This window comes from Gracilinanus agilis, chromosome 3 (assembly GCF_016433145.1).
Source record: "Gracilinanus agilis isolate LMUSP501 chromosome 3, AgileGrace, whole genome shotgun sequence".
NCBI classification, from domain to species: Eukaryota; Metazoa; Chordata; class Mammalia; order Didelphimorphia; family Didelphidae; genus Gracilinanus; species Gracilinanus agilis.
The window spans coordinates 31,181,187-31,204,551 of record NC_058132.1 but is presented as its reverse complement, the minus strand read 5'-3'; the positions used below and the strand labels follow the sequence as shown (position 1 = coordinate 31,204,551).

General features: G+C 42.7%; 1 protein-coding gene across 2 annotated transcripts in view; it reads right to left on the bottom strand.

The window, feature by feature from the left end:
- ATAD3A (ATPase family AAA domain containing 3A) overlaps positions 1-23,365 on the bottom strand; it is a 70,691-nt gene that overhangs the window by 41,640 nt on the left and 5,686 nt on the right. For both annotated transcript variants that reach the window (XM_044667529.1, XM_044667530.1), the window contains exons 2-7: positions 21,618-21,694; positions 20,851-20,952; positions 17,951-18,010; positions 15,672-15,741; positions 12,317-12,482; positions 11,776-11,845 (exon numbers count right to left, since the gene is read on the bottom strand). In XM_044667529.1, coding sequence (XP_044523464.1) covers positions 11,776-11,845; positions 12,317-12,482; positions 15,672-15,741; positions 17,951-18,010; positions 20,851-20,952; positions 21,618-21,694 — 545 coding nt within the window. The remainder of the gene's footprint in view (positions 1-11,775; positions 11,846-12,316; positions 12,483-15,671; positions 15,742-17,950; positions 18,011-20,850; positions 20,953-21,617; positions 21,695-23,365) is intronic.

Below are 23,365 nucleotides of genomic sequence, written 5' to 3'. Positions count from 1 at the left end.
CATGAGACTCCTCTGTGTGCTGTCGTCTCCCATGCCTGGAATGAGCTTTTCCTCACCTCTGTCCCTCAGGATCCCCTTCCCACATTTCCTTCCAGGCTCAAATGGCTCATTCTAGATGAAACCTTTCCTGATACCTCATTTTAATCTTATATACACCTAAGAGCAGGATATATATACTTCAATAGATTATAAGCTTCTTGAGGGAAGGGATGGTTTCATTTTTGTCTCTGTAGTCTCAGCACCTGGCACACAGAATTTAATAAATGCTTGCTGACTGACTGACATTACTGTATAGCCGCAAGTGCTGTCTCCAAAGAATAAAAATAGGTATCATTTAGAGGTCAATGGAGAAGTACAGGATGGGTGGGAGTAGGTTGCAACAGGTAAATAAGGGACTAAACAAAGTACCCCAATAAAGGAGTTCACCAATGAAATGTGTAATGCAGGATTTATGCAAGATTTCTTGCATTTGCAATATTACCCTAGGCAATCCTGTCAGTTAGCAGAATGAAACTCTGGCCTGGCAGGTGCCAGTCCCAGGAGCTGACAGTTGAACTGGGACTATATAAACCCCTGCAAACCAAACCTTGGGGTCTGACTTCCTTGACCTCACCCAGATACCCAGCTATTCCTGATTTCCCCTTGGGGACCTGGGAGGTTGAAGGGAAGTTTGGGTGTAGAACATGGGCAGGATTTTAGCTTAGAGTAGCCTAGATTAGACACCCCTAAATCAACTTAACAACTATATTTGTTTAGCTGGTGGATCATATAACATCAAGGCAGTGTTAAATTATCTCTGGCTGAGGGCTGGTTCCCTCAGCCTGACCTTACCTTCTAGGTCCATTGCCAAGACTTGCCAGTCGCCCCTAGCAACAGCTTCTCAAGACCCTAAACCCTCTTACCTCAGTTTCCCTTTCCTGTTAAAATAAATCCCTTAGCCTGAATCTGAGAGGTCCTGTAATTATTATACCATCACCTAGGCTAAAGGGACTGAGGAGGGGAGAGTTTAAAGGAAGCAGATTGCTAAGCCTCTATTATATCTAGGAAGTTTGAGCTCTACTTCCTGTTGAGTTCTGCTCTCACCCAATAGGAAGGCAGTTACTCCAGCAAAGAGGGGCCACTCATTCATCACCTTAAAGGAGCCTGCAACTACATTGGAGATTGGCAGGGCACCACTGCTGAGGCTGCTCATCACTGACAGCTCCAAATCTCCTGCTACTTCAGTCACAGGTTCCCAGACCCTGGTGACTCATTTTACCAACAGCTCCCTATTATTAGCTACTTTATTCACTTATTACAAATGTTAATATTGGAAAAGGACATGGGCTAGTCCAGTGATGAAAGCATAACCACTAGACTGCCAATATGCTCTTCTAGGATCCTTGCAAATTAAGAGAAAGAAAGGAAGGTCCTCTGCATACTGGGTGGGCACCTCCCCACTCTATTGTTCATTTGTAGGTGAGCTTGGATGAGAGTGAGGTAGGAAGGGCAGGTGTGGATAGGCTAGATCTGCATCAGGGAAAGGAAAATCTGCACCAACTGTATCGTAAATCTGGATGAGTTCTCCTTCACAGTCCTGGTACTGAGTGAAATGACAATATTAGCTATAACCTTCAATCAACAGTCCATTTCCCTTGTCAAACAAGGATCACTGAACCAATAACAGACAAGAGATCAGTTAGTGGCTTTGGGTCTTGACTGGATTAATCCAGTGGCTTTATACTGTAACATTTATTTACATGGGCAGTTTTGTGTATGAGAGAGAGAGAGAGGGCAGAGGGATGGAGGGAGGAGGGAGAGGGAGATAAAGAGAGAGAAGGAGATGGAGGGAGGGAGGGAGGGAAAGAGAGGGGGAGGGGAGAGAGAGAGAGAGGGAGGGATGGATGGAGAGAAATAGGAGGAGAGAGGGAGGGAAAGAGTGTACATACAACATGCACACAGAGAGAGATCCAAAAGGAAATAAAAGTGGGGAGAGGAGGGGAATAGGCCTTCCAGAACAACTTTCTAAACCCTCCTAGATATCGCTTGCCTCATTCAACACCATGACCCAAGTCAGCAGAGTGTTGCACCAATTTCTTCCCCTGGGACAAGCTGAACAGAGTCTACAATGTGTGAAGTACACAGCACCATGAACACTGCCTAAGTTCATCCTGGGTAATGAGGCATTAGGAGGACAGGGACAAATAAGAGCTGAGAGTAACATCAAGATTCTGAAAGGATTCAGGCAAAATCTATCCTAAGCCAAAGTGACCAACTGTATGTGGTGCCCAACAAGCACTTTCAATTCCAAAGTCAGGTTTCTATGAGAAAACTGAAATCTTCTCAGCCTTCTATCTGGGGGGGGGGGGGGGGGGAAGAGGAGGAGGGTATCTCTTGTGGCCTCTCTGGAAATCTCTCTGCAGGGACTTGTATGCTCACCCTGAGTGTGAGTGGAAGTGCCAAGTCTATACAAAGAGGATGACATGGAGCATCCCCTTAGCACAGCCTCTATCTGCTAAGCTCTGATATATGGGCCAGGCCTCCTAAAAGAACAGAGAGACCCTCCTTTTGTTTCTGAATGCTTAGCACACAGTGTCATGCCTGGCACACAGCTGGCATTAAGAAAGGCTTGCTGCTAATAATACATGTATAACCCAGTGGAATTGCTTGTCAACTAGGGGAATGGAGAAGGAAGAGGGGAGGGAAAGAATATGAATCATGCAACCATGGAAAAACATTTTAAATAAATGAAGCCACCCCCCCCCAATTAATTAACTAATCAATTTTGGGAAGAAAGGCATACTGGGTTGAAAGGGAGACAGAAGCAGGCAGAGTGAAGCCCCAAAACATGAGTACATTACTTTCTGTACTAAAGGTATTCCGGGAAGTGAACAGATTTGATATAAGAAACACACTTGGGGGGGGGGGGGGCGGCGCTAGGTGGATGGAGAGCCAGACCCAGAGATGGGAAGTCCTGGGTTCAAATCTGGCCTGACACTTCCTAGCTGTGTGACCCTGGGCAAGTCACTTAACTTCCACTGCCTAGTCCTTACCACTCTTCTGCGTTGGAACAGATACTTTGTATTGATTCTAAGACAGAAGGTAAGGGAAAGAGAGAAGAGAGAGAGAAAGGGGAAAAAGAGGAAAGGAAGAAAGAAAGACACTTGTGAAGTGAAATAATCTTGTGGGGAAGAGTGTATACCAAGTAACAAGGATTTCTATAATAGGAATGATTATCCCTTTACCAACTGTAGCTCTAGGGATCAGAAGGAAGTTTGAGAAGCTAGCTAGTGCAACCTTCCCCTTCCTTCCTTTCACAGATTTGCAAGTTGAGGAAGCACCAGAAGCAGGATTGGAATCCAGGGCCAGAGTTGGTTCTTTCCACTAGATCATGCTGCCTCATCACAAGTCCATCTATACATTTATTGTTGAGCCTTACACTTAAAACAGCTCACCAACACTACATAAATAGCCACCCCGGGGCCAAAATTGGTCCCACAACTTTTTCCATAATTCTGAAATTATAAATCTATGCACCTTAAAACTATTGTCTCATCTAAAGACAGGGAATCTTTATGAAACACAGTATATTCTCTGAGCATTCAACTATTCCTTTATTGATTGTTTATTAAAAATTATCCAGAAACAAAAAGAGAATCTATATAATATGACCAATTTCTTCACCAGGAGAGAAGCCTGTCACCTAGATTTATTATTCCTAAAATTTTATAATTTAGAAAATATTTTTCAACTTTCCTTAAAAAAAGAAAAAAATTCTATCCCACTGTTATGAAGAACAATGTGGAACAAAAGGTTAAAAAATTGTGCCTACCCTCTGACCCAGCAATACCACTTCTAGGCCTGTACCCCCAAAGAAATCAAAGGAAAAGGAAAAGAACCTATTTGTACAAAAATATTGCATTTTTGTACACACAATCGTTTTTGTGGTGGCAAAAAATTGGAAACTCAGGGAATACTCATCAACCAAGGAATGGCTGAACAAGTTGTGGTATTTGATTATGATGGAATGCTACTGTGCTATAAGAAATGATGAGTAGGATTGGTTTCAGAAAAACTTGGGAAGACTTAGGTGAACTGATGCAAAGTGAAGTGAGTTGACCTGGAGGAATTTTGTACAAAGAAGAATGCTTTAACTACATCCCAAAATAAAATAATCTATGACAATCCAAAAGACTTATCATGAAAAAACACAATATACCTCTAAAGAAGGAAAATGATGGAATCTGAATGCAGTTTGAAACATATGTTAAAAAAATTTTTTATTCGTTTTTGGTCTGTGTTTTCTTTTGCAATGTGACTAACGTGGAAATGTTTTACATTGATGGTACATGTATAATTTATATCAAATTGCTTGCCTTCTCTGGGAGCAGGAAGAGGAAGGGCAAGAATTTAGAACTAAAAATTCTAAAAAAATAATGTTAAAAAATCTGTTTATAAGTAATTAAGATAGAAATTGAAATAAACAACATTTTTTTTAAAGTTCTGCTCATAAGTTCCAAAGGAGGTTGCATGCAGAAGGAGCAGGAAGAAGGGAAGGAATGAAAGGCAATATTGCAATGATCTCAAGGGTTCTGGAATCCAAAAAGTGACCATGGATTGAATCCTGAGAAAAGCTAAAGCACTTATTCCTCCCCACAAAAAAAGATTCAAGAAAGATTAAGTGTTTAACAACAAGAAGAAAAACATAAGGCAGAGTATGAAAAAAAAATGAAAATGAAAAAAAGGGAAAGAGATGAATAACCAATGGAAATGGAAGAGCAGCAGTAGGGCCTCTATCAGGATTTGGGTGTAAATGATGTGCTAAAGAGAAGAGAGAGGTAATGGTAGAGCTGAAATCACCATCTTGTAGTTTGCACAGCCTATTCTTCATTCAAGGAAAACACTAGCCAAAAATTTGAGGACAAAAGATCTCATTTCCGGTAAACATACAGAGGAAGAAGAAATCAGTCATGATCAGCAACTGAGATCCTAGTGTTTATCTGCTACATCCAGGTAATAACTCTTTACACAAAGTGAAAGCTGATCTTCCTTCTAGAAGAGAGGCTAAAAGGCTTCCAGGTATACCCATCTCTACACCTTCCAAGGCCTAAGGAACAACAAAGTATTCCTTTAAACAAATGAAATGTCTAATACTGATATGGCCAGAGAGGCGGCACAGTAGATAAAAGTGGGGGCCTGGAGTCAAGAAGATCTGAATTCAAATCTGGCCTGAGACAGTGACTAGCTGGGTGACCCTGGGCAAGTCATCTTATGCTGTTTGCCTCAGTTTCCTCATCTGTAACATGAGCTAGAGAAGGAAATGGCAAACAACTCCAATATCTTTGCCAGGAAAATCCCAAATGGGGTCATGAAGAGTTGGACTGAACAACAAAAAATATTGATATAACACCTTAAGGTTTGCAAAGTACTTGACAGTAATTATTCCATCTGAGTCTCACAACAATTCTGGGAGGTAGGTGCTTATTACTGTCTGAACTTTATGGAGGATTAAACTGGTGCTGAGAGAGTTTGTGACCTGCCCAAAGATCATACAGTTAAGTAAGTGTTGGAGGCAGAATTTGAATCTAGGTCTTACTGACTCCAAGACCAGCCTCTATCTAGAATGTCAGGCAGTAAGTAAATGTGAAAGTTAAGAAGAAAAGAGATATGAAGAGGGAATGGGGACATTTGACTTATTTCAGAAAGTTATAAAGGTGAAACAGGCCAAGTGAACATTTTGTGCCAAGAAACAAGTTGAGCAAGTGTGAGGAAAATGGAGTGCTTTGGCTTCTAGGGGCTGGTGAGAGGGCAGATCCCTAGATACTGTTGTTAGGTGAGATCCAGGAGGAAGAGGAGGAGAGATGCTGGGCAGCACTTGGTAATGACAGGTTTTCTGAGAATCTGTATCTAAGACAGAAAACTCCCCAAGTTGTGTCAAAATGGATAGTCACTACTTTTGTGAATCTGGTGATCCACAAAGGCACAAATGCTTGTATTTGAAGAGAGAGCCTTGCTAAAGCTAACCAAATCATGAGAAACTGAAGACCTGAAAAGCTTGACTATAGTGTTATTACTTTTCTCAGTCAAGGACAAGAAATTCAGATGTGTATCACAGCTGGCCAAGAAGGTTGTATCTAAAAATGGAATGCCAAAATTGGGACACTACTACACTGCTGATGGAGTTGTGAATTGATCCAACCATTCTGGAAGGCAAGTTGGAACTATGCCCAAAGGGCTTTAAAAGATTGCCTGCCCTTTGATCAAGCCATATCACTGCTGGGTTTGTATCCCAAAGAGATAATAAAGAAAAATATCTGTACAAAAGTATTTATAGTTGTGCTTCTTATAGTAGCAAAAAACTGGAAAGTGAGGGGGTGTCCATCAATTGGGGAATGGCTGAAAAATTGTGGTATCTGATGCTGATGGAGTATTATTGTGCTCAAAGGAATAATGAACTGGAGGAATTCCATGTGAACTGGAACAACCTCCAGGAACTGCTGATGTGGAATGAAAGGAGCAGAAGGAGAAGAACATTGTACACAAGACTGATACACTGTGGCACAATCAAACATAATTGACTTTGCTACTAGTAGCAATGCGATGACCCAGGACAGTCCGAGGGACTTAGGAGAAAGAGCACTATCCACACCAAGAGAAAGAAATATGGATAATATGGAAATAGGTTCTGAACACTGATAATGTATTACGCGGTGGAATGTTTGTCAGCTCCAGGAGGGGGGAGGGAAAGAACGTGAATCTTATAACCATGGAAAAAGACCCTAAATAAATAAATATTTAAAAAAATAAAAATGGAATGCCGATTTGTGGGCCACAGGTTAAAATACAGAACTGACAGACTCTTGTATAGAGATGGCATAGATCTAATAATGGTAAGAACCCATCTGGTAAGAATGTATTAACCTGGAATTTGCAAATATAATACAAATGGACTTTAAAATGAAAAGAATGAGGGAGAAAATTGCTTATAACTGAGCCAGATCCCAATGAGAGGAATACAATGTAGACAGATGAGATACTCCAAAGTATACAAGAAAAAAATCTAAGAAAGGATCCAGTAATAAAATCGGTGTACTCACCGTGTATACAAATGTGCAGAGTATAGGTCACAAGCACAATAAACCAGAGATCCATTTTCCAATGGAGGTAAATATGAACCCCCAAATGACTGCAACACTGTGGGGAGACATCTGTGATGACTGGACTCTGGTGCTAGAAAACACTTTAACTACCTGTAACTCCCTAACTAGTTATTGGGGCAACTAGCTGAAGGCAGAGAGGAAGAAATGGAGAGTAATCTATAATTCATAATCATCACAGAGGACATCGTTTGAGTGAAGATTAATGCAACAGAAGGAACACCACCCTTCTTGTATGCTACAGATGATGGACAAGGGGAAGGTGAGTTTGAGGCAAAGATTCAAGCCTGGAATGAATGTCCCAAATTATCTGGACAGACACTAGAAAGGTACAAAGCAGAGAAGCCAATAAGTTCCTAACAGGGATGTGGCTAAGTATAGAATGCTGGGCCCAGAGTCAGGAAAACTTGAATTCAAATTCTGCCTCCGTTACTCTGGACAAGTCACTTGACCTTTGCCTCAGTTTCCTCATCTGCAAAACAGGGTTAATAAACAGCACTTACTTCCCATGGTTACCGTAAGGATCCAATCATTGTAAAGCACTTAGTACAGAGGAGATGCTTAGTAAATGCTTATTCTCTTCCCCTTTCTTTAATCTGTCTTAAGATAAATACCATCTTTTGAAAGGCCAAAGAACTAGCAATGAGAAGTTCTACTTTGGATCCAATTCCACTTCCACCACCACCACGGAGGAAATGGTTGGTGGAAAGGATCAGAACCTTGAGGGGAAAACGACAACTGCATCATAGAGTTTATGACAGAAGAGAGGAGCTGAGCGTGGTGTGGCATGTACCCTGGATGTTAGGAGAGATTTCAGAGGGTTCAAAGGAAGGATGGTAGAAAACCATGGGGGAAACCAAACCAGGACAGAAGAGAGGTAAAGGTCTCACCAGATGGTTGAAAGAGCTGGCCTTGAAGCTAGGAAGATAGAAGTTTGAATTCCTTAAGATACATACAGAGAATTTAACCTCTATTGCCTAGCTCTTACCACTCTTCTTCGGCTTTAGAACCAATATTTAGAATCAATTCTAGGACAGAAGGTGAGGGTTTAAAAAGAAAAAACCAGGCTCAAACTGGTAAGTTAAGTGATAAGGGAAGCAGCCATCCTAGACCTGATTCTGACCAACAGAAGAGAGAGAAGTGGCTGATGGGTGCCAGAGAGAAGGGAACAGGACCAGGCCACAGCTGATGTTGTGAACCACAGCCCAAGTAGGGCCTCAGGTGGAATCTGGCTCTGCCACTTCTGATCTAGGTGACTGGATAAGTCACCTCACCTCCTGGGGATCCAGTCTCCTCCCCTATTAAAGGGAAAGGCAGAACCGCTGACTTCTAAGGCCTCTTGCCAGCCTTAAATCTATAATCCTAGGATCTCAGAATTGGTGAAAGAGTCAAGTTGAGCACAAGCTGAGCCACACCCTATATTGGAAGAGAAAGGATTCAAAGTTAGAGAAGCCAGTTCAGACTAGGATGGAAGGAAAGACTAAACCTTGTTGGTGACCTGGAACTGGTGGATATTCTGGAGAAGTCTATGGATTGCTTCTGAGTCGTGTTTTTAAACACATAAAATAAAATACATAGGATACCAAAGGAAATATTTATTATGTTGGATAATAAAGTCTTCTCAAAATATTAAAATGAATTCAAGGACTCTAGGTTAAGAATTCCTGTTCTAAAGGTGAAAAATTCTAAGGCTGCAAATATTCTATTAAGGAAGAAAAGGGAGAACTGTCTCAAGAGACTGATATGGACACACTGAAAGACGTGAGTAAATGGTGGCACATACCTCAGACCAAACCCAAAAGGAGAGCTAGAACTTAAAATGAACTGAGCCAGGCAATGAATGCCAAGGGCAACAGAAGGGGTCCTTTTAGCCATGGTTCTGGCAAGGACAAACCCAGAGGGAAAGGAATACTGCTCAGAGTGGATGAAACGAGATAACGGAAACAACAATCAACTCTTATTTCCGCTTCTCCATTCTCCATCAAGGAGAATGATCTGAGACTGGGAAGAACCAAGGCCAGGAGCCAAAAGCTGCCTGGGGCCAGCCACTCAGCCCATAAGCAACTGAACTTGGCCCAAGCCTTCACACTCCAAATTCTGAACTTTGTCTATCACCTTCACCAAGTCTGAGGGCTGGGGTGCTCAACCTGGGGGATGGGAACACAAAACAACAGATTCTAGATAACCACATTTCAAGATTTTCCAGATGGCCTGAGGGGTCTAGGGTACAAAAAGTGGTAAGAGCCCTCTGATCTAAAGTATTTATTCTGGCCAGGCTCTAGAAAGCAAGCCTGGGAGCAGTAGGCTGGGAGGCAGCAAAAACTGAACAATGGCTGCCTTGGGAGGCATACAGGGAGCAGAAACTCAATGATTCTTTCCTGGGGAGATATGGGACTAGCCGGCCTTTGAGGCTCCCTCTAGCTGTGAGATGCCATGACCAGAACATGCCAGGGGCTAGAATTCTCAGTACTTAGTTCATCCATGCTCAGGGGAGCAGATGTCACTGCGCTGTGCTCCATGAAGTCCTCTCTTGGGTTGGGAGTATTTCAAGGATTTGTGATTTCATCAGCAGGACTTCAGATCACAACTCCTCATGACCTGCGCTGACTGAAAATAGTCATCATTACTCAACTCTCCTTTAGGTAATGAACTTGCTCGAGTTCTGAACTTGAATGAATCCTGGCTGATCCTTACAGGAAGGTCAGCAGCCTATCCCTGGCCTCATGTCTAAGTTCTAGAAGTGAGTAGGGCTGCTAGCCTCTGGGAGGGCAAAGCCATCTACTCACCGGGATGCCTCAATGGGTCTGTGATCTCCCCAGTGATTGGTGAGTGCATGCTCCTTCCAGTGCTTCCTTCCTGACTAGTCTGTTGGCCATCTCTGGAAAATCTGAGGCCAGATTTGAACCCAGGACCTCCTGACTCCAGGCCTGGCACTCTATTAAGCCACAAGCTGCCCGCTTCTCAAAGATTTTAAATAGATGGGAGAGTATTCTATAGGTTAGTAATTATCAGTCTGGATCAACTTTTTGCACACCGCTAACTTAATTTTGGCTATATATATATTTCTTAGACCTATCAATTTAATACAGTTTAGGCCAAATCTAAGATTTTTGGCACAGATTCTACTACAAAATGCAGGTGCCAACAAAGGCAAACCCATGACAGCACTAAGTGAAACCCAGAGCTTCTAAGAATCAAGAACTACCCTCCTGTTTTCTGGAAAACAGATCATGGGGTAAGATACACATCTGTCATCACAGAGTGGTGCATGCATGCCAAGGCATCAGCTGTCAGGAGCAGTCATTCTGTGGGGTTTTTGGACTAACTATACTCATCAGGCCAGAGGGGAGGCATTACTGAAACTCGAGGTGCTTTTACTTTAAAAAAGAAAGGAAAAATTGATAATGCACTACTCTCTGTAAGGCTTCTTTACTAAGTCTCAAGGCATATGCTACTTCGATAAACTTGGAAGGACCAAAGTGACTCTGATCTGCACAACCAGTAAAATGGAGGAAGAGCCAAGGGAACAGGCTGGAGAGCAACGTAAACAAATCCAGCAATATTTCAAGCCATTTCACCCTATACGTCCTCCAACAACTCAAAGTGGATGAAACACATGCTGCCTTCTCAACCAAAGGACACAGAACATGGCATGGCCTTTGCCAAAGGTCCTTATCATCCTCACAGACATGAGTCCTGCCTCAGACACCTGCTTGTTTCCTTTTCTAGAAAATGAGACTGTCCTGAAGGCCTCAGCTTTACGATCCTATCACCTTATGTCAATTCTGATCTGAGCTATCATACGGCAATGCCCTTAGAGGTCACTGTGGGGTTCAAGGAGAGCGTTGGGCATCCACATGTAAGGCATCCCACTCTCCTAAGTCTTTTGGAGGGGCATTGCTTCTTTGTTTTCCTGTTTTTTCTCCTTTGATGCCAGCTATTACTTCTTGCTAAGTTTATCTCTAGCAATTCCATTTGCCCCAGATTTTGGTCCTTTTAGCCTCCTTTAGGCTGAACACTGGGATTGTCAAGCCTGTCCACACTGCCTAAAACAAGAAGACACAGGTTCTTTCATGGGTAAAATACATGAGTTTGAAGGGATGGCTTCTGCGCATCCTTTTCTGCTACTCTCAAGTTTTCAGTTGAGTTTTTTGGGACTATTTGGACAAACATTTATATAAATCAGAACATTAGGGTAATTATACCTTCTAAGGAGTCTAGAAATTTCTAAAGAAGAAAATCAAGATGTAGCAACCACTTTCAAGAAATGGGTGTATTGAGCTAAAAGTTATGTCTCATGCAAAAAAAAAAAAAAATTAGGCCAAAACTGCTTGGCCTCAATAATGTGATTTATAATGGCCCTGGAGAGGCTAACTTTAAATTGAGTAGGAATGCCTAAAGGACAAGACAGGGGGCTGCCACATCCCTGGTATTCATTCATCCCTGCAAATTCTTGCTGGAAATGACAGAGGAAATCAAGGCTGTGCATCATCATGGCCCATAAGGGAATCAGAAATGCAGAGTGTCATAGCAACTGACTTCAATCTCTCCATCCCAGAAGCTCTCCACAATGCAATTCACCTAGAATTTCCATGGGGAAATCTCAGTCCTGGAGAATATACTTATTATGGATGTTTACCGTAGCTGTAACTTTGTCCCAGTCTGTTATAAAGGCCCGAAATCCTTCACCAAACAGAGTACCAGCTGTCCTGTGGAGGGGAAAAGCAGTAACATAACCAGGAGGAAAATATGTGTATGGAGGTGTGTTTGGAGAAAAAGGGGTCAAGAGGATGAATCAAGCTTGAAGTACTTGTGAGATGCTTCTGATCCTCAAGGATCGTCCTGAAATTGTCAGTTAACAAAGGAACTACTACAGAATCCACAGATTCTCAGAGGCAAAGTAGAAGATTATGAATCTTGTTTACTACAACACCTACACCTAGGTGAAGAGCCTACCATGACCCTACCCAGAATGCTGCCAACACACAACAATGTGATCCGAGTATCTAACAGTAATGACACACTAATTTCCCAAGAGAATTTACTTTTGGGAAAAGGTGAATTCAAGCATTTTAAAATAATGCCTGGTTCCTTTGACTTTGTCTTAGGGAAGACAGGCCCTCCCTCCTCCTGAGGGCAGTCCCCAGTGGACGGCCGGCCTAGCACCAGTTTGCACATACTTAAGGGCTTCCAAAACGGTCTGGCGGTGCTCTGAGGCTTTCAGGCGAATCTGCTCCCTGATGACATCTGCATTCTCCCTCTCTGCTTTGGCTTTTGCACGGGTCTCGGCTTCTATCCGGAGCATCTCATTTTTATGCCGCAGATCCATTTCCCGCTCCACAGTAGCTTTTGAGAGAGAGGGAGAGAAGTGAGTTCCCCCCAAAGACTCATACATCTGTCATAAACAAAGTCAAGGGTAGTATTGGAGCGAAAAAGTCAAATTAAGGGGAAACAGAAATAAGTACCTTTTGGATCTATAGGGGGTGGGGATTCTTAACCAAATGAGATAGACATAATCATAAAAATGAGGAAAACAGAACATTTCAATTAAAAAACGTTTTCAAATCGTCAAAATCAATGCAGATAGAAATTCCATCAAGCTATAAATTGCAGAGGAGAAGAAGAGAGATTGCATCTTGTTGCTCCTAAAAATCAGTTACTTAAGATCTAGAAATAGAGGGAGTGTCTCCAAAGTCTTAGGGCTGCCAGTAGCATTCATAACTTCAGAAGTACAAATGATGCAAACTTACATAGAGTCCACATTTTAAAAGTTAACTAAAATTTTGAAATATTAATGTTCCATATCAAAATTCATTTACTATCACCTGATGCTATACTTGAGGACTCTGGCTGACTTTCAGACTTTGTACAAACACTTGCTTCTCAAGAAAGGAAAGGATTGCTTGCAATCCTGGTCTTAAGGTCACAAGGGGAACAAAGTTTTGATATACATCTGACAAGGCTGATGTGACCCCACAAGAATGAGTTTAATGGAGAGAGATCGTGTACCCACTGTGATTGAGCCCAAGGACCTTCTCCACTGATCCACCTGTACAAGAAATTGTCTTCCAGAAACTGCCATATACACAATAATACAGGATGGCAAGGTGTCCTTTTTATTTGAAACTAAAATGTATTAGCAAAAATTCCCCAAACTAAAATACTAATTATTGTATTAAGCATAACAGAAATTTTAATAACTTTTAAATTGTTTTTATGCAATTTTATAAGTTACAGCATCTATACTTTTTTTTTAAACTCTTATCTTTTGTCTTAGTAAAAATTCTAAGAAAGAAGGGCAAGGACTAGGCAAATAGAATTAAAGTGACTTGCCCAGGGGGCAGCTGGGTAGCTCAGTGGATTGAGAGCCAGGCCTAGAGACGGGAGGTCCTGGGTTCAAATCTGGCCTCAGACACTTCCCAGCTGTGTGACCCTGGGCAAGTCACTTGACCCCCATTGCCCACCCTTACCACTCTCTTCCACCTAGGAGCCAATACAGAGAAGTCAAGGGCCCCCCAAAAATAAACAAATAAACCGAAAACAAATAAATAAATAAATGAAGTGACTTGCCCAGGGTCACACAGCTAAGAAGTGAGGTCAAATTTGAACCCAGATCCTCCAAACTTTAGACCTGTTGTTCTATACACGGTGTCACCCAGCTGCTCTAGCATGTATGTTTTTCAAATTATCACTAATACGTTTTAAACTACACTAAGATTTTTGGGATCCTAGTATAAAACCAAGTCATTTTTCAAAAGTGGTCAGAGAACATAATTCTTCAAAAAATAAATAAGCATCAGTGAAAAGCCCCTGAATTGGCTGAAGGCAACAACCAACCTGAGACTGACTAGGAGGTAATAATAGCCATCTATACTGTTGGTGAAGCTCTATCCTAGTTCAGCCATTCTGTCTTGAATCCTCAACATTCACACCTTTGGACTAGTGAACTGGCTATAAGACAGCTATCCCAATAAAAGTGAGAAACAGAAAGAATGGTTTGATTATATGTAAAAATATTCATGTTGCTACTCTTGGTGGGAACACAAAACTGTAAACAAAGCAGATGGCCACTGCCTGAAAGCATATCAGCAATGACAATGATACATTAAAAAAGCAAAGCATGGGGGGCAGCTGGGTAGCTCAGTGGATTGAGAGCCAAGCCTAGAGATGGGAGGTCCTGGGTTCAAATCTGACCTCAGACACTTCCTAGCTGTGTGACCCTGGGCAAGTCACTTGACCCCCATTGCCTACCCTTAACCACTCTTCCACCAAGGAGCCAATACACAGTATTGACTCCAAAACGGAAGGTAAGGGATTAAAAAAAAAAAAGCAAAGCATGATACTATCTTTTACTCAACTGATGCAGTTAGTTATAACATAAAATTCAAATGTAATTGTCTAGAACTCCTCTGTGGAATGCCATGAAAACAATAGGAACTGAGACAAGCAAAAAAACCCACACCAATAAAACCAAGGCACCCTTGGCTACACTATGTGAACCACCCCGAGTCTTTCCATTCAGGCAGTCTCCTCAATTGGGTATGGGCACTGGCTTTGGTGGGGTTTAGCCGGGATCTCAGATGTAGAGCTAAAGGAACCCTGGAGGCCATCCAGAACAATTCTTTTGTCTCACAGAAGAGGAAACCCAAGCAGAGAGAGGTAAACCTGGCCCTCCAGGTCACACAGCTCCCAAGTGCAGGGACCCCATTGCAAGCCAGATTGCCCAGCTCCAAGTCACTGCACAATGGCAGACATGAAGACTGGGGTGCTACTGGCTATGCTGAGAGCCCTTAAGGGAAGTAGTAAGGGCTGCACAGCGCCCAGGGCTTAAGGGTGAGACCTGGAACACCCACAGCATTCCATTGGTTGGGGGCTATTTACAAGTGGCTGCATTCACATTTTTAAATGTTTTGTGTAATTATGAAAGTGATCCAACATAAGCACTCCGACACACAAGGGTAATCGTGTGTGTAATGACTGCAGGCAGCCATGAGCTCCTCAAACACATGTTTAAAAAGGAGACCCTGGCTTGAACCCAGCGGTAATCAAGAAATAGCGACTTCCATCCCAACCTCTGAACTGTTAGCTTTACTGAGGCTTTTGTCATTTCTATTTCGTATCCTTATCAGTGTGTGCCAGCTCTTCCCTCCTAAGGAATAAGGAATAGCCAAGCCAAACAAACCAACATTTTAGTCCAGGCCCTTCCTTCTCTTTCTTGGGAAAATCCAGGCACTCTTTTTTTTCAAAAATCCTCTGTCTCAGTAGCAATTTTAAGACAGAAGAGCAGCAAGAGCTAGGTAATGGGGGTTAAGTGACTTGCCTAGGGTTATATACACAGCAAGGAAGTATCTGAGGCCATATTTGAATTTAAGTCCTCCAGGCCTGGTGCTCCATCTACAGCAACACTCAGTTGCACCTGAATCCAGGCTTTCTTCAAAGAGTCCCCCCTGGGCCTATGCCATGGCCTTGAGGAATAGGACCAGCTTCTGGCCAACACCTCATTTTGATTGCCCCTGACTCAAGGGCAAACCTTACCTCTCCTGATCGCCTCCTGCTTCTGCACAGACTCCTCCTGCTTCCTTAAGTTTTCTTCATTTAGAAGTTGCTGGAGGAAAAGCACACACAAGGCAGAAGATAAAGTGAGCACTGTGGAAAGCAGGCCATGGTCAATGGGATGCTGCTGCACAGAGGGTCCTTGGACATAGGACTATCCATGTCAGAAGAGGGAGCCTGGCAGTCTGACTACTGACTACAGAGAAGCAGGCTTTCTTAATTCCACATGGATTTTAAATCTTTATCAGGAGATGGAGGAATCAGATCATCTCCTATAAGGTGAAAAATAAAATTAAAGACAGGCAGAGGTGTGCCACAAATACTCTGGCAGCAGGGCAGGGGACACTGGGTCTCACCCCTTGTGTTGCTGGTGTCTAAAAGCTCAGAAGCTTTTGCAGTCAAGAAGCTCCCAACTAGATTCCCAGGGACCTTTCTGCTTTCCAGGAAGGTGGGGATGCAAGTCCCATCTTAAGGTCAAACGCTTTCTCTGGTTACACTGTAAAGGGCCAGCTGGCTCCAGAGCTTTCTTCTATCTGCATTTAGCAAGCCAATGGAAACAAAAGCAGGGATTCACAAACTAAATCTACTTTAGTATCAGAACATTAACTGTCAGGCTGAGAATCAGGTTCCCTGGTCGTCCCTCGTTTGGCAAGTGCTATTGGGAAGGCCACAATAAAGGATAAAAGCATTTGGGAACATTAGACGGAGCCTAAAGCAAGGCTTATATCTTCATTCTGTATCCCATAGCACATGCACACAAAAATATTCATGACTTGTTCTCCCCCCCGCCCCCCGAATAACCAAATAACCAATGGGGTAGAATGAAGTTTGGAATGGAGAAGGAAGCTCACAGTGAGTTCACATACGTGCACAAATTATCATGAAGGCCTTTTCCCAAAGGGGGATGATTTCAGAACTAACCGATGCTAATTTTCTAAACATTCAATTTCTTGAATTGTTCTATTTAAAATGAAAAATGAATCATGATGACAAAAGTTACTTTTCAAAGGCCCTATGAAGAATTAGGAAAGCTAGAAAACAGGTGAGCTTATGAGTTTGGAGGTTAAGCACATAGGGCCACCCGCCGCCAAGGGAAGGGTGACTTCTCCACAAGTTTTCTGGCAATGCTCCAGACAGCATGAAGAGGTTCACCCCCACCCCTGACTGGCCAGCAGAGTCCAGGCTCTTCTGAAGCAAAGTTGTAACACTGCTACTAATGAACTCTTTCTTTGGTGATCAGCATTTTATCCTGTTTAGGCACTGTCTGGGTTATCACCTCCTCCCAATGAATCCTGAACCCAAGTCACACAGTTTTCAAAGCCAGGTTCGACACTGATCCACAAGCAACTGATTCTGACAGTCTAGGATTTTCAACCTCTGCAGGTTCTCCTCCAGAGACAGGGCTGACCCACAGAACTGGTCCAAGGCAGAGAATCTGGATGACTACTCCGCCACAGCAGATTCCAGGGAATAGAGGGTGACTATGAGCATAGGGGCACTTCAAAAAATTCTTTGGAATCTAATAGATCCCATCAGCAAAGTGCATCAAACAGTCAGAAATCCTAATTCTATATTCCAAAATCCTAAATCTATATTCCAAAACATTTGCAGCAGCACTTTTTAGATAGCTATAAATTGGAAACAAAGCCGATGCTTTGGATTTGTGTTTGAATGTAATGGAATATGACTGTGCTATAAGAAAAGATGTGTTTGATGAACACAGAGAAACATAGAAAAGATGCAGGGTGTAGAAAACAGAGGGAGGAAAGCAATATACAGTAACTACACAATGTCAATGCAAAGAATGACAACACACAAAAAGTCAAAAGGGAATTTTAACAAAATTATGATGATGAACCAGGACTCAATTGAAGATCTTTGACGCCCTCCCCCCCCAACCTACCCCTTTGTGGAGATGGGAGGTCCACAAGTGCTACACACTGCACATTTTTGGATGTTCTCAATGTATTGATCCATTGTGCTGATCCCCCTTCCTTCCTAAAAAAATACTGTCATATGGGATAGTTCTTGGGGAAGAGGAGGAAAAGGAAGGATACATGGGGTTTTATGGTGACATAAGAAAGAGAAAATATCAATAATAACTCAAAAAAATTTTTTTAATGTTTATCTAGTTGAGCAGAAAAAAAAAAGAAATCCTGATTTCCTACTCTAAGGTTCAGGAACAACAAACATCTCTCAGGTACTGAAGAGAGACAACGAGGGATCAGGAGAGATGGGCAAACTTTTTTGACTTTGCTCACCTGTTGTCTAAGCTGGTCATCATAACGCTGTCGTGCCAACTTGTCCTGATACTGAGCTCTCTGTAAAAAGAAAATGTGGAGATGAGAACAAGGTCCTGACAGAGAGGCTCTGAGAATGAGGAGGCCTTAGGATTTGGACCCAAATTTATCAGAAATGTAATCGCAACTACACATACCTCTTAGGGGGAATATTTCTGCAACTATATAACTGTTCTTATTACTTCTGTAATACAATTGAACACTGGCCAAGATCTTAACAAATCTCAAAGATTTTGAATGATAAATGGGTTGGGATCTACTGCTGGAGAAGAATTCCCAAACCCACAAAATGAAATCACAGGTGCCTTGATGCATTGATTTTCATGATGAAATAAAAATAAATTCACAAAAGAGCTACAATAATAGATTAATAGATATTTATTAAATACCTAGTATATGCCAGGCAGGAAAGGTACTGGAATACAAAGACAAAAAGGAACTATTCCTGGCCTCAAAGAGCTTACATCCTCTCAAGGGAGAATTATACAAACAGAAACATACAAAAGTAAACTACAGACTTGTTGCTTTAAGCTTTTTTTAGGGTCAGAGGGACCCACACTACAGGCTGGGGCAATCAGAAGGGCTTCATGCTCACTTTGAAGGAAACAAGGGAAGACGGGAGAAGGGTAGCACTTCTAGTCTGGCGGAATCTGTTCAAAGAGAGGCCTGTTATAATTAAAATATGAGTCTGGCAGTAGAGCTATAATCTTTATTAACCAGAAAGGAGAAGAGAAGGCTGAGAGAGTGGAGGTAATCACTTTTAGAGAAAATTTACCCTAATCTAGCTTCTCCACTTAGCTTGCTGTTCTGTAGCAGTCATGTGGGTCCCCAGCCAGCACTGACCTGGAAACGGAGAGACCAAGATCCAGTCTGGCCTCAGTTTATCAAACTTTCTCTTCGACCACTGACTCTCACACATCATACCTCATGAGCCAACTGTCAGCCTTTCTCCTTTGTCTGGGCCACTCAGGAGACATCGGACTTGCCTCCTGACTCAACTGTTCACTTTTCCTGCTGACTACAGGGGACACCAAGGTTTCAGTTTATCCTTATGATCTAAGTCCTGCCAATAATTTCCTTCATATAATCCCAGAGCCAGGTGATGGAGGTGACTGTGGGAGGAGCAGCCTGGCCAGTTTGAATGGGCAGTAGAGGAGATAGTAACATGCAACAAGGCAGGAAGAGTCCAAGAGGTCAGTTTGTGAAGAGCTTTAAAAGCAAAGAAAGGAGTTTATAGTTTATTTTAGAGGCAACTAGAGTTTGAGGAGGGCCTGTGACATGATCAGACCTGTGATACTAAGGAAAAGGGACCAGAGTGGGAGAGAGCAAAGGCAGGGAGATTTCCAACTGAATGAAAAAACAATGATGCGCACCTACTGTGTGCTGGCATCCAAGACCAAGAGAGAGCCTGGAGCTGGTACAGAAAGACGGGCAATTACCTGCACTTAGATCATTAAACCCTTGGGTGCTGATGAGGCCACCTAATGAGAAAGTGTACGGAGAAGAGGGGCACATTACCTTCAGGTAGGAAGGGACCCAATAGAGGAATGGGAGAAAGTTTCCTGGAGAAGATGATGCTCACCAGGTCGAATGCAGCAGAAAAGTCGAGAAGGGGTACTGAGAAAATGTCATTAGCTCTCTCAGCTAAGTCCTCACCGGCAGGGTAGCAGTATGGTGCAGTGGTTACAGTCTTACCTCTGACACACACTGTCTAGGAAGCTTGGGCCAAGTCCCTTCACCTCTCAGCCCTCCATCTACACTGGGGAGGAAGTTTCCTCAACAGCAATCTCTTCTTCCAATGAAACCAAACTCCAAAAATAAGAATGGGTGATTCTGACAAGTGGTCTCCTAATAGACAAGTTGGAAAGTCAGACTGAAAAGGGAGAACAGGAAGAGAAAGGGAGAATAGAGAACTTTTCTTTAGGAGATTGGCTGTGAAAAGAAAGACACCAAGAGCTTGAGAGCATGCAAGGGTATCCGGTTTAAGGATGGGGAATAGGGGGTTAGCCTCCTGGAGGAGATAGGACTATGTAGGCTTTGGCAGGAGGAAGACTGAAGGAGAGGACAGAATAAGGGACAATGTGAAGAAGAGAAGAGGAGTGCCTGCTGAATGATCTCTATTTTCTCCATAGTGTCAGGCCAAGAGCTCCAAGAAGAGAGGTGGGGGAAGATGCTGTGGAAGTCTGTAAGAAATTGCCACTGTGGGAATGGGACAGAACCTCAATCCCAGAGTATCATATGAAAAGCCTGCCTTGCTGCAGGGAAGATGCTGGAGAGATCAGAGAACACCGGTGTGAGTCTGTGTCAGTTTTCCTAGCTCCCTTCAGGAGGAGGAAGGAGGGAAGAAGAAAAGGAGGAGATAGAGGGAGTCAAAGTTTAGGTTTTGGTTGCATGAGAGGCACAGAATTTGAAAGTATAGAGTTGATCTGGCTAACCGTAGGGTGGGGATTGGGTAGGCAAGAATGTCTAGTTAGAACAGGGAGGTTTGCCTAGGAGTGGACTGAGGGTCAGATGAAGGAATGTGAGAACCAAGAAGAGGTTAGGACCAGTGAGGCTCAAGGGGAGATGGAATAACTGAGTAGCTTATAATCTGATACAGCTACTTTATAGTGTTTTTGATTATGGAAATGGAACCCTTCAGAAAGGCTCCCCCCAAAGCACCAGAGACAGTGATCCTTTGTGATATCAAAGTCAAACCTCTCCTATTTCAAGATAAATCATGAAACTGAATTTGAGACCTGGAATGAGTATTCTTTTCAAAAAGGACCTTCACAGCCATCATACTTCTTCTGCCAACATCCAATCCAAAGTGGCTCCTCCAAATGAGGGAAGTTCAGACTGATGAGGTCAAGGGTCCTTACCGCCTGGTGCTGCCTCGTTTCTTCATTTAGTGTCTTCCTTCTCTCTTCTCCTTGTGACCGAATCTGCTCATTCCTCAGCTGCTCCAAAGCGACTTCATATTCCTTTGAGAAGAAGGACAACCCACAGCCAGGGAGTGAACAACCCAAAAGCCAAGGCAGGGTCCTGATTCCTTGATATTTTATTAGTACCTATCGCTTTGGGTCCAGCTCTATCTGACAAAGCTGGCCCAAATGAGTTGGACCTGCCTCCTCTAAGAACATTCTTCTTCTCCCAAATAAGCCCACCCTTCGTGCAGACATACACACAGAATATAAAAGACAGACTTAAAAAGACAGATAAGGAAAAACAGATCCCAGAAGAAATCTTGGAACACATTACAAAAAAGCAAACTAATATTTCTGGGTCCTTAATCTCTTGTGGAACACTATACTTTAATGTTTGGGGAACTTAAAATATTATCAAACGAACACCAGATCAGGGACTACATTGGGCTGAATTACTGATATTCTCAGAGGCTGCTTGAGTTGGTACTCAAAGCTTCAGCCTTATGACTGTGTGTATCTATCTATGCTCGGACAATCCCGTTACATCTCAAGTCAAGTCAACCTACAGGAAGCTTGAGCTTCAGAAAACTTCAAGACACCAACATTTGCCAATTTCTATCCATTTAAACCTTTCTTTTTTCCTTTAACCATGGGATAAAATGCAACCAGAAGCCTTGGAAATTAGAATTGTGAAATGTTCAACAAGAAGTCTGACAACTTACTTTAACTTTTAACTGCTGCTCCTGCTGCAAGGTCTGTTCCTGCATCTGTGCAAGACTGAGCGCTTCCTTGGCATGGCCTAGGGGGCAATGGGGAGCAATGCTTAAAGAGGACTTCTGTCAGTTAAGAATGCCATCGCACACACTGTAAGAGTTCTCCATCTCACTTCGTGCTAATCCTCCCCTTTCTTCCTAGGCCCAAGGAGTGGTGTCCAGGTGATGTGTCAGTTTTGTTTCCTGTTCCCGTTTCACTGCCTATTCCCTTCCCTTCCCCTCTCCTCCTCTCATGCCATCTCTCCAGATCTGTTTGTATTGATTCTTCCTCTTATAGGCAGCCCCTGGGTGCTTCTTTCTGCTCATCCTAAATTTTATTCATTTTCCAAAGTCCAATTCAACAACACCTCTATTTAAGTCTTCTCCTCAGTGAAACAGGCAATTCCTATGCAATCTCATTTTGTATCTCCCAGAACTCCTAAGCAGTTAATAAACACCCACTGAATTGTGGTTCCCTTCATGAAAATATCTTGCACTTATAATTTAAGTACATTCGTATGTACATTAAGTACATAAGAATAGTAAATTCTATATATAATGTTACATAAAAAATATCTAACAACCAATCAGTAATCATTTTTACTAAGCACATACTATATCCCAATCACTGGGGATACTAAGACAAAAATGAAACCACCGTGAAGGAGTTAACGTTCTACTGAGGGACATTATGCACACAATTACATATTGAATACAAAATCAATTCAAAGAAGTCTTGGAAGGGAGGGCAGAAGCAATTGGAGTGTTCAAGAAAGGCTTCAAGTAAGAGGTAGAGCTTGACTCTGTAAATGGAATTAGCTCACCCCCCACTCATAGTTAAAACTCTAGCCACCAGAGATAATGTCATTCCCACCTCCCTTAGTGGGGAGGGGAGATGAGTTACCCACACGTGACAATAAGTAACAAATCAAGAACAAGGGACCGCCCTTTGGGCAGTCCAAAACAGCGTTGAGGCTGCCATTTGTTCACTTGAATTAGAGGTGGACCTCCAAGAAGTGAGGAAAGCTGCTGTCCTTCAAATATGATGGTAACTTCCTGTTAGGGGAATTCGTGCTTTGAACTTGGTGCTGAAGGATCTCTGAGGAGACCTCAGGTGGCTTCCTTTCGCCTACCTTGGCGTTTCTAGAGTCTTTACCTCAATAAGGCTTCTTTGCCTCTCTAATTGCTAAGGCCTTGTGACTAGTAGCCTGGTTTTAATTAGCCTTTTAACCCTCTCTCAGTCCGGACCTCTGCTGGTCCGGGCCAGCCTCTCCCTCTCTATTTCCCTACCTTCTACCTTCCCAATTGTAAATAAACTACCATAAAACCCATCCTGACTTGGGTCTATTTTAATTATGGAATCAATCTGAATTATTGATTTCTGGCAACCACACCGTAAAATATATATCTATATAATATCTAAGTTTTCCCTCTTACAACTCGAGTCCCAAAGGCAACCAAGGACTTTATGATGTGAAGAAGAGGGCATGAGCTGAAGGTGTTGGGGACTGTCAATGTCAAGGCATGAGAGTGGAGGTTGTCTGTGTATGTGCAAAGAAGAGCAAAACGACCAGTTTGGCTGAAATGTAGAGTAATGCACCAGGATCTGTGCTGGGAGCTAGGAACACAACACCAAAAAATAAGTGCCTGTCCTCACGGAATTAAAGTAGAACCAAGCATAGTTTTCTTAAGTGGATTTCAAAACTAACGTAAGACAT